Source organism: Pinus tabuliformis, chromosome 3_2 (assembly GCF_031772625.1).
Source record: "Pinus tabuliformis cultivar Carrire ecotype Pingquan chromosome 3_2, CPIR1, whole genome shotgun sequence".
NCBI lineage: Eukaryota > Viridiplantae > Streptophyta > Pinopsida > Pinales > Pinaceae > Pinus > Pinus tabuliformis.
The window spans coordinates 683808494-683820371 of record NC_142302.1 but is presented as its reverse complement, the minus strand read 5'-3'; the positions used below and the strand labels follow the sequence as shown (position 1 = coordinate 683820371).

The following is an 11878-nucleotide window of genomic DNA, read 5'->3' as shown; positions in this document are numbered from 1 at the left end:
AGGATGCAAAGAAAATATTGTGGATTTCCTTATACACATATCGATCCAGCCACCTTTTCTTAGATACTTGCAGAGCTCTGTTTTCCTGTGTCGCAAACTCGTGAATCTTCTTATCCAACCACTCTTCAATTTCATTTTTTTTGTTGGGTTCCAGTGGCATGACATCATATATCCCTTATGCAGATCCCGGTATCAGCAATGAAACCATTTGTTGGCTACGTGGGGCCTGACCCAAGTTTATAAATGATTTAGCCAAGCAAATCCTAGTACTACTGGCCCTTTCAGCAAAATTCTGCAGAGCGCGGACTGAGGTCTCACCCAAAGTAGTATGGGAGGGTGCTAGAACCAAGTTTCTGCACCCTGGGGATGTTTGATATGTGGTGATTGGTACACGGCCCAAGCTTCACACTTACTACATTACGCGCATCTGCGGGCACCCTGCGCCCTGTGTTACTGTCTTCACTTAGTTCTAGTCGCAGCGCGACTCATGTTATTTACCCAAGTCTTCCTTAATTAGTCTCTGTTAGCTGATTACTTAGATTAAATTCACATATAAGCAATCATACATGTAATTACCAATCGCGCACAGTAAATAACAGAGTAAAGTAATGCATAACATCAACATATAGTTTCAAGGATAGATGCACATAATATTCTTCTCTTTGTTAGCTTTCAAATCCAAGTGCAATCCCACTTACAGACCTGACTCCGCCCTATGCACTCAGTTGTAAGGGTCCACGCACTCAGCTGTAGACTCTATTAGGCCTCTGTGCACTCAACTGCAGAGCCTCTTCCTACTACTACGACCCAAAACACTTCAGATTTCACTCTATGCTCTGACCATGCCTTCGCATCTATCTATTACTTTCTTACCAAAAACTATCTTTACACTTAGAGTCTCACTCTATTTATACAATCCCATGGTCCGCGGACCATGGGTAGGCTGACACAACTTTACATTATTTTACAATTCTTAGGGCGGACAACCCTATGACTCATCCTATACTTTTGCTCTCCGCGTCCGTACTTCGCGGAGTCTTTACATTACATTGACCAAAAGTCGGGCTTTAAGCCCAAAAAACATGTTGTGGGGGGATCCGTTGCCCAACAATGGTCAAGGCTTCCAACCTTAACTCATGCAACTCCTTTGCTTTTTCATCATAGTAATGTTCTGTTAAGTATTTGTCTTTAAAATGTTTTTGGAATTCTTGCCACTTCACTTGTTCTTTGTCAATCTTTCTCATAGTTTTAATCTCTTCCCACCAATGCGTGGCCTTTCCTCTTAATTGGTAGACAAATAACTATGCTTTAGGTTTGTTTGTATATTCATAAATCAGGAAACATTTACACATGTAGATCAGCCATGCTTTAGTTGCCTCTTCAGATTCTCCTTCAAAAAGTGATGACTTTATTTTTTTGAACTCACCTTGTAACTCCATCTTCTGTCTTTTCGTCTTTATTTGGTCGAAAACATTTTCTGAATGCCCCTCTTTATCCTCCTTATGTCCCTCTGCTGACTGTGCATTATCTTCGCCATGAGGCGCTCTTGGGTTCCTCTCCCTATTCTCTGTACTGGGATATGGTACTCGTTGATTCTATTAGTCAGACAGGATTTTAAGGATATTTTCCTATTCCTGCCTCAGTCGTTCATTGTCCGTCCTTAAGTTCATCATTTCTGCACGTAGTTGTTGCACTATTTCAAGTAGGGAAACATTGGCTTGCCGAGATTCTTCTCCCAGCTGTATCCATATATCGGGTTGGCCTCCACATAAGGCACTTTTGGCTGGTTTGATAATCTGGGGCTCCCCTACATTTCTACTCTTTGGTACTGACCTTTGTCTCTGTGTTCACATTCATACTTACTTGGTTAATATTACTGATTTATATACAAGCATATTTCACTTATATATATATATATATATATATATATATATATTCTTTGTTTGTCTGTAGGTATATATATTGAGCCCGTAAGTCTTAGTGTGCGAACCTTTCGCTCTGATACCATTTGTAACACATTAATGCTAACAACAATTTTTTTCTTTTGAATTACTAAATAAATGCATCTCATTGTATAATATCATGGTCTGTATAATTCTTGATCCTCTGTTTAATGTAAATACATACAACATTCAATGGTTATAAATGTTAATTTGGTAGTTGTTAAATCAATTTGGAGCTATGGCTGTCTGACAACTTTATGTGTCATTGAATGGACTTGACCCACATGGCTCTAGCATGATTCTCGTGGCCTTACACTATTGAGGAGGTAGGTTATGGGTACGCTACCATCTGTGGCTCATCTTAATGTGGGCAGTCTGTCCTACTGCCAGACGTCTAGGTATTAACTGTGGAAAGAGTTCCACCATAGGATCTGGGTGTAAGGATCCAACGGCTCTGGGGCTTTCTAATAAACCTATTCCTTACCTTCGTCTTCCTGTCCTGCACATTTTTCATTTGACGCAATGGTTGCTGTGTGATGTGGTTCTGCAACTCCTTGCAAGCTTGATGGAGATTTCCATGGCGGCACTGGCCCTCCTCAATCCATTGATTGCGGGCGAATGCACTGGTAAGGTTGGTAATTGGTTATCTATCCAAAGTTGTCTTTGGGTTTGAACATTGTCTGGTTGAATACTTTTGATTTAACTGTCCTTGTTTGCAAACATGCTCTCCACCTGCTACATCGTTCCTCCAGCAAGGCACGATGGAAGGAGGAGGGCTTCCCTTGCAGGGGTAAGGTTTTTTCTAGAGTTTCAAATGGGATTCTTTTGTTTTCTCTTAACATGCATAGAGACTCAAGCACTAACCTTGCATGTTTCTCCCAGGTTTTCAACTCTTGTTGGTTCGATGCAGCTCCTTCACAGGTAAGGAAAGCTCATAGCATTGAGGTATACTTTGGTTCAATATCTATTTATTAAATCTCAGAGGCTTAACTTCTAACCTGTCATTATAGGTAAAACCCTTGGCATGCATTCTTTTCCAAGTGTGGATTGGAAAGTTTCTTAACAAGAAAATTCATCTTATGCCTCAAGTTGGTTTTGAGGCATCCTTCGACCATTTGTGAATTGAATATTTTTCCTTTGGTCATGTTTAATGTCAGAAGCATTTTTAACTGTTTCACATAGTTTAACTGTTCAGTTTGGATGTCATTTTTGAGTTGAAGCTCGGCCAACTCTTAAACTATAAATTTGTTGCAATGTTAAGATTTCAACTCTTGTAAATGATTGCATCGGCACTCAGTTTGTATATTTTCCTTTGTTTGGATTATTTAAGGGTTTCAACCCTTTTTCACAATCTTCATACATGGTTAATGTTATGATAACTTCTACAATCTTGTAAATTGTTGGGGTTTTACTTGTGATTATTGTTCTTGGTCTAATTGAGAATTACAATCTTGAGTTTTTAAGTCAAGTTCCATTATTGTGAGGCCAGTTGGCTCTTGAACCTTTATTCTGGAATTGGTTGAGGACCGAGGTGGACCCTGTCTAGTCTGCCATGGTTTCAACAGTTTCCGACAACTTAGTTAAGGATTAATTGCAAGAAGAGTTTTCTAGTTCTATATTTTCTATCGTACTTTATATTCGAATGCATTTAAAGAATGTCCAATGTTCACGATATAGTTTCATCTATGTATTCTTCTTGCGTTATTTTAAAGTAATTTGTAGCTCTGTTATTGATTAGCATTTTCATTTATAATTCCTACACTATCTCTATGGCTATTGTCTTAGAGTTGATGGTAAAAGATTTATTTTACTGGAGTTTGTAAAAAGGTTTCCGATTATTACTTGAAACTGTTATGTATTCTACAGAACATAAGAGTAAACAGATTAGACCAGTATTAAAATTAATAGTATCTTTCCTATTTCTTGTTTAATAGAATAGTATCAATACTTCACTTTAATCATGAAAACTTAATCCTAATAACTGATAAAATCTACTTACTACATATCTAAACTTTAAACAACAGAGCAGGCTTCATGATATAGTTATGATGATAATCGTCCATCCTTGGTCTATGTAATACTTTTCTAGAAATAATTAACAAGCATGGAGTTGTCACTTATCTATTCCTGTCTGTTTAGAAATTCATAGATAGTTTATGTTTTCTAGAAGTCTCACCACCCTACCACGAACTTGGCAATTACGTCCAGAGTCCCCTCCGATCACTTCCTGCTCCTGACAAATACTGGCTAACACAGTCTGGTATCTTGGGCCTTAGACTACAGACCAACCTCAAGTCGCATAACAGTTAACTATTTTCCATAGATTTCTTTCTCATTGGTTACTCGTGCCCAACTCAAGGAAAAATGTGAGAAAATTGCTGTTTAGAAATTCATAGATAGTTTATGTTTTCTAGAAGTCTCACCACCCTACCATGAACTTGGCAATTACGTCCATAGTCCCCCTCCGATCACTTCCTGCTCCTGAAAAATACTGGCTAACACAGTCTAGTATCTTGGGCCTCAGACTACAGACCAACCTCAAGTCGCATAACAGTTAACTATTTTCCATAGATTTCTTTCTCACTGGTTACTCGTGCCCAACTCAAGGAAAAATGTGAGAAAATTGCTATTTCTGATGTCCCCCTCTTTTTCCCCCTCTTTTCCCTTTTTTGGGGAGGAAAGATGGGCAACTATCTAAGGAGTTAGATAACTATTTCGTTCAGTTATTTTAACAAACTATTTAAGTTCCTTAATAACAAAATAAAAAAAATGTTTTGGGTTTCTAGCCTTAATCCTTTAACAAACTATGCTAAGCAAAGTAAAAGTTCTTGAAGTAATATGTAAAACTTGGTAAGAAAAAGTAAATGTTTTTGCAGCATAGGGTGTTACAACATTTTAAAAATTATTTAATTAACCTAGGCTCACATTATTTTTGGTATAGATATTTAATTAAGTATAATAATTTTTTGTTGAGATATTAGATTATTATGGTTTGAAACTGCTACTTAGGTTGATAATGAATCTGAGTTGTAAGTTTGAACATTGATAATATAATCTCTTGTGGTTCATCATTATTATGAATGGTAAGTTTGAAACATTGATAGTCTAACTTCTCATGTGGTGGATCCCAAAATAAATTCTCAATAAAATTATGATTAGAAAAGTATGACTAAATATAATAGAATGAATATATAAAAATAGATTATTTTTAAATTGGGTTTACGTTGATCCAGTTTTTTTCTTAAATGTTGTTTTATAGATATATAATTGTAGAGTTTAGGCTTCTGTGATCCATATCAAGTTTACAAAAAATATTTTTTGGTGAAGATCACATAAGACATCATTTGTCGACGTGTTTCAAACCAACCAGTGTGGTTCATCGTCAGGACAAGTTGAAGAAACAAATCTAGCTTAGCATGTTAAATAGACCGAGCAGAGCTCCAACGAACCAACCAGTGTGGTTCATCTTCAGGACAAGTTGAAGAAACAGATCTAGCTTAGCATGTTAAATAGACCGAGCAGAGCCTCCAACGGCTAATTTGACCAACAGCTAATATTGACTATTGGACCGGGATCAAAACTTTTTTAATAATAAAAAAAGAGATAAGTTATAAAGGGGACCAATCCCTTAATAAATAAATAAAATAATTTAAATTAGTGATAATAGTTAGTTAAAAGTTATTAAAAATAGTTAAAAATTATAGGTTAATTATTATTTAAAAGGAGATTAGTTGTAAAGGACCTCGCCTATTAATAAATTAATTGTGAATACAAGTTAATATATATATATATATATATATATATGTAAATAAATAATAAAAAAAAAAAAAAAAAAAAAAAAAAAATAATAATAATAATAATAATAATAATAATAATAAAATAAATAAATAAATAAATAATAATAATAATAATAATAATAATAATAAATAATAATAATAATAAAAATAAACAATAGATAAATAAATAAATAAATAAATAAATAAATAAATAAATAAATAAATAAATAAATAAATAAATAAATAAATAAATAAATAAATTAATTAATTAATTAATTTTTATTTTTATTTTAATTATTTATTTATTTATATTGTTATTTAATTTATTATTATTATTATTATTATTATTATTATTATTAAAAATGAGTAAAAAAAAAAAAAAAAAAAACGAGGATTAAGACGAGAGTGCTGGGATCCAACATCGACTGATTTTCCAGCCATCATCTCTATTGAGATTACACGGCCTCTTTTCAATCTCAAGCGCCTCCCTAAATTTCCGATGATGGAAGTGCGAAACTTTAGCAATAACACTAGCTTCCTCAATACAAACATGATGATTGGTTTTCTCGGCGTGCTCAACCAAAGCGGAAGACTTAGTATGCCTATGCTTAAGATCAGCAACATGCTCATTAATCCTCTGGTTAATGGAGCGACCGGTTTCCCCAATGTAGGGGGTCCCACAAGAACAGGGGATCAAGTACACACCTTTCATATCTTCAGGGTCGATAGGATCCTTTGCTGATCTGGGGGACATGCGAATGGTGTTCAGGGGCCTAAAGGTCACAGGAACATCATGCGACCTGAGAATCCTACCAATCTTATCAGTGGTCCCTTGAACATAAGGAAGAACGACACCAGGAACTCGCTCCTTCGGTTCTCGATGAGAAAGCGAATTCTTCGAAGCTTTAATGAAAGCCCTCTGACCCAAGAATCTACTATAACCGTTCTCAACAAAGACATCAAGGAGATGGGATTTTTCATTCTCTAAACTCTCCTGAGATCCTTAGGGCCCGAGTAGCCAGGGTATTAAGAACACCCAACTTTTGAGCCGGGAAATGATGGGAACTGGCATGAAGATACTGCTCACGATGAACCACACTGGTTGGTTCGAAACGCGTCGACAAATGTTGTCTTATGTGATCTTCTCCGAAAGATATATAATTATTTATTTTTTTATGTTTTCTTTACATGGAATGAAAGTATTGGAAATTGAAGTACTTCCTCACATATTCACATATTGTGGATAGTAAATGAGGTAAACTATTGATGTGGATTACAACTAATAACAATAGAAACTCAAATAACTAGCACCATTATTAAGGAATTTCACATCTAAATCTAGACCATTAAAACTTACTCTTAAAACCATATGTTTTTTAATTCTTATAATATTTTTAAATAATTTAAAAATAACCATTTTACTCAATCAAATTAAAAAATAAGAAATCTTTAAGTTTAATTAAATTATATTTATTACACGTCAATGAATATCCAACATTAAATTATCACATATATGTTTTATATATATATATATATAAAATTAATTTAAAATTCATAGTATCTATGATATAAAAATTTAAATGATAATTTTAAAAATATTTAACTTTTTATTTAAAGCTAAATTTAAAAAGAAACGTTTAGTTCTAATAATTAAATAGTATATTATAAATATTTAGTTTTTTATGTGGAAATTTCATCTATTACTAACGTTAAATTTAGCAAGTAAAAATTTAAAAATTATGTGTTTAATGATAAATAAAATATTTACTCCAACATTTTGACTTTTCATAATCTAATTCATAATTTGTATTAGAATAAACCCAACATCTAATTATGCGAAACCTATATTCGATAAATAAATTTGATCTGAAGATTAAAAACATGTTTTTACTATATTTCATATATATTATTTTAATTAATATTAAAACTAATTAATTAATTTGAAAAAATATAATAAATTAAAATTATTAAATAACTTTCGTTATTTAATAAAAAAAACTAATATATAAAATTCAGCAACCATTCTAACCACACATAGTTATTCTTGGTTACTCGAAAACGAAATAGTAAGATAATTTATTTATCTTTTATATAGTTTTCAATTTAATAAAAATAATGATACGATTTATTAATAAAATATTTATTATTCTTATTATTAATTTATAAATTAATATTTTATATCAAAATTTATATTTATTATTATTATTAAATCTGTTATAAAGGTAGGACTTAGATCGGTAACATGCTATTCATCAATGTTAATTAAATAAAGGTTTTGAAATGAACAAATTTGATAATTAATATAATATTGAAATTCCATCCTTTTCATGTTATAGTACCCTATTATATCTAAACATATAACATTTCGATTTTCTTCTTTTATAGATAGTTTCTTTTTAATTATTATTTTTTAACTAAATAAAAATTACGTAATAATATATCAATCATATAAAATAATATTTTTTTGAATTTTTATTTTATTGATTTTTTTACCATAAAAATTATAATTTAGTTTTATAATAAATATATATTTAATATATAACATTAAGTGTCTAAATCGGATTATGGACAAATACATCTGGTTTGGTGTGACTAATAATAACAAACTCCACCTTGTCAAGTTCGACCATATCTCCCTTCCTAAACAATTGGGTGGTTGAGGATATTGAATCTGAGGAGATTTGGTTGGGCATTACTGTAGAAGTCATTATGGAGGGGCTTATTTGGGAATGGCATATGGGGAATGATCTTAAGACATAAGTATTTAAAGGACCATGAGTTTCCTGTCTGGATGCACAAAGGGCATATTGGGATCACATCGGGCTTGACCATTTGCCTCAGTTTCATAAAAATCAGTAAATGTTTTTTTGCAGAATCTCGCTTGGAAACTGGGTTCTGGACATCAGACTATTATTGGAATGGACCACATACTAGGCACAAAATGTGACAGTCATATATCAGATGGATTTATACATTGTATCAACAACCGTGGGATATTCTTTTGGAACCAGGTCATTTCAGAATGGCTAGGTCAATGTCGATTGGCTTGATGGGGCCTGACCCAGGTTCAGAGTTAGTTATCCAAACAAATCCCTAGATTACTGGCCCTTTTGGCATCAACCCGAGGTGCGCAGATTGAAGACTCACCCGAAGCAGTATGGGGGGATTCTAGAACCATGTTTTTGCACCCTAGAGATGTCTGAGGAGTCGATTTAGTCCAAATGTACATACCTTTGCACAGGTTACTTCGTGCATTGTTCTGACTTTTGAGACCTTCGTGATCTATTATAATCACCTACGCACAACCCTAACCAAGAGTTGAGGGGCTTTCGTGCTGCTATGACAATGATCTGTGCAATTTCCCCAAATTACACTGCATATCTTACTTATCTTCTTACAAAGGTTAGTTAACTTTGCGTAAACAGGTACTTTATCTCACATTTACTTAATCATATAAACAGTAGAAATGTAATTTATACCCAATAGATTCAATGCAAAAAACAGTAAATGAATACACATGAATGGTATAAAACTTCTTATTTATTAATGCCTCAACGGTTACAGACTCAATCTGCCCTATGCACTCAGCTGCAGGGTTCTGTGCACTCAGCTGCGGACTACTAAGTCTCTACGCACTTAGCTGCAGAGCCTTCTCCTACTCTACAACCCAAAGATCTTCATCTATCCTTCTATTCCATCATTATTCTAACTCTTCTATTGACTGATTTACAACTTAGAGCCTCGCTCTATCTATATAATCCCATGGTCCACGGACCATGGGTAGATCTCTAAAGCTGACATTACATTACAAAATTGACGGTGGACAACCCTATGACTCATTTACAACTTTGTGCTCTGCGCCCACAAAATGTAGAGTCTTTACATCAGATTTGCACTTTTTAGCCAAAATTTGGGCTTTTAGCCCCAAACATCCCTTGGGGGATCCCGTGTCCAACAAGCCCCTAACACAAACATCATGACTCGCCCTCGAGTCACTCTGTCAGTGCAAAGGTCTTCATGCGGAGACCTCCCAACTCTTCCTGGACTAGTCAGATGGTCGAGCCACCTGTGTATAGCTTCAAATGACTGCCATTTACGTTTCCTTGGAAGAGTTCCCCATTCAGTTTTACCAACTGCACCGCGCCACCATCTCTGATCTCCTTAATAACATACGGTCCCAACCAATGCATTCTAAGCTTCCTCGGGAATTGATCAAACTTACTATCATATAGCAACACCAAATCATCCACCTTAAAGGTGTGCAACTTAATATGTCGATTGTGCCAGGCCTTTTTGCGCTAATTTTGCACCTGCTCATGGAATCCATCAAAAAATCATTCTTCTTCAATTTCCTCCAATTGTGCGAGCCTCTCCTCCAGGGCACCGCAATCCTTCATAACTCCGAGAGCCATTATGCGCAGACTAGGCACGATGTATTCCATAGGCATTACAACTTCCACTACATAGACTAGCCGAAAAGGTGTATGTCCCGTCAGTTTCTTGCATGTCGTCCTATAAGCCGATAATATTGTGGGTACAGGCAAGTCCCAATCACTTCGAGGCACATTGCATACCTTGGTCAGCGCAATCTCAAATACTTTGTTAAATGCTTCTACCGTCCCGTTAGCTTGTGGGTGATATGGTGTGCTTTTCTGATGATACACCTAAAACTCTTTTGTCAGCGTGTTGATCATCTCGTTCAGGAAATGTGTACTGTGATCACTCATCAAGATCTTCAGACATTCGAATCGTGTCAATACATGTTCAAACAAAAAATTTGTGGCCGTCCCGGCTATGCAATATTTGACCACTTGCGCTAATGCCCAATGAGTCAAGTACTCTGTTGCAGTGATAATATATCTTGCACCCTTTTTCCTTGAGATTCGATAGGTCCTACGATGTCAATCACCCACTTTTCAAAGGGCTGCAATGTCATTTGTGGATTCAAAGGCATCTTGTCCCTCCGCAATGGTTTACCTGTTCTTTGACATACATCGCAGGCCTTGCAATGTGCTTTTGATTCCTAATGAAGGGTCAACCACAAAAACCCTGTGTAGAGAATCTTCTACGCGGTCATTCTTCGTACGTAATGTCCTCCCGCAACACCCCCATGAGCATCCATGAGGATATTGCTTCGTTCAAATTCAAGTACATACCTTTGCAATATCTCATCATTTCCCATCCTATATAGGTGCCCCACAATGACAGAGAAATCTTTTGCGTGCACCACTAGCTCCTTCTTCTGAAGGACGGAGTACTCTTTCGGCATAGTTCCAGTCGTGAGAAAGTGGATTATATCTTCAAAATGTCCATTTGCTATGCACACAAGAAAGAGTTGTGCGTCAAGCAATCCTTCCTCCAAACTAGTAGGTTTCTCTCCTCTCTCAATGCGCGATAGGTGATTTGGTCCCGCGTTCAATCGTCTAGGTTTCAAAACAACTTTAAAATGATATTCTTGGAACAATAAAAGCCATTTGCATATGCGCCACCCCAACACAGGCTTATTGACCAAGTATTTCAGCATGGAATGATCTGTATACATTTTGAAGTGTCCCCCTAGCAAGTAGTGCCGATATTTCTGGAGTGCATACACCATAGCCAGTCCCTCGTGTTCAGTGGTGGAATAATTCTTTTCTACTTTAGATAACCTTCGACTTGCGAACGCTATAGGGTGATCCAAACCTTCTCCACCCTCCTATGTTAATACTGGCCCCAGCGCTATACTCGATGTGTCAACATGGACATGAAACTCTTCCTCCCAGTTCAGGAAGACCAAAATCGGCGCAATGACCATCATTTCTTTCAATACATCTAGGCTTTTCTTACAGTCATCGTTCCAGCAGAACCTGACATCCTTTTTCAACAACTTTTCCATCGACCTGGTGATTTTGGCATAGCTTTTTGGTGAACTTCTTGTAGTAACCCGTATGCCCCAGAGTAGCGCGCAACTGTTTCGCATTCTACGGAGCTTGAAAATTTAGAATGACGATGATTTTTGTGGGGTCTACCATTATCCCTTATCTAGAAACCACATGCCCCAACAAGTTCCCAAAAAGAATGAGGAATGTACACTTCTTGAGGTTTAGCGCAATTTGGTATCTTCGGTATGTATCCAGCATCAAGCGCAGGTTTTCTACATTGTACTTAACCAGCCCAAAT

General features: G+C 35.5%; 1 protein-coding gene across 2 annotated transcripts; it reads left to right on the top strand.

Moving 5' to 3' along the window:
* The first annotated feature begins 2280 nt into the window (after positions 1-2280).
* LOC149182490 (uncharacterized) lies at positions 2281-3149 on the top strand. Of its 2 annotated transcripts, none has more exons than XM_089418528.1 (3): positions 2281-2578; positions 2826-2864; positions 2954-3149. In XM_089418528.1, exons 1-3 carry the CDS (start codon positions 2308-2310, stop codon positions 3004-3006), a joined length of 363 nt encoding a protein of 120 aa, XP_089274654.1. In that variant the 5' UTR covers positions 2281-2307; the 3' UTR covers positions 3007-3149. The 2 variants fall into 2 exon arrangements, with proteins under 2 accessions (XP_089274654.1, XP_089274655.1); XM_089418529.1 differs by lacking the exon at positions 2281-2578 and adding an exon at positions 2603-2733.
* Positions 3150-11878: the final 8729 nt, after the last annotated feature.

Coding starts and splice junctions, on each gene's coding strand:
- LOC149182490 (XM_089418528.1), top strand. CDS start 2,308: ATGTGGGCAGTCTGTCCTACTGCCAGACGTCTAGGTATTAACTGTGGA. Junction 2,579..2,825: donor CGAATGCACTGGTAAGGTTG/GTAATTGGTTAT, acceptor TGTTTCTCCCAG/GTTTTCAACTCTTGTTGGTT. Junction 2,865..2,953: donor TCGATGCAGCTCCTTCACAG/GTAAGGAAAGCT, acceptor CTGTCATTATAG/GTAAAACCCTTGGCATGCAT.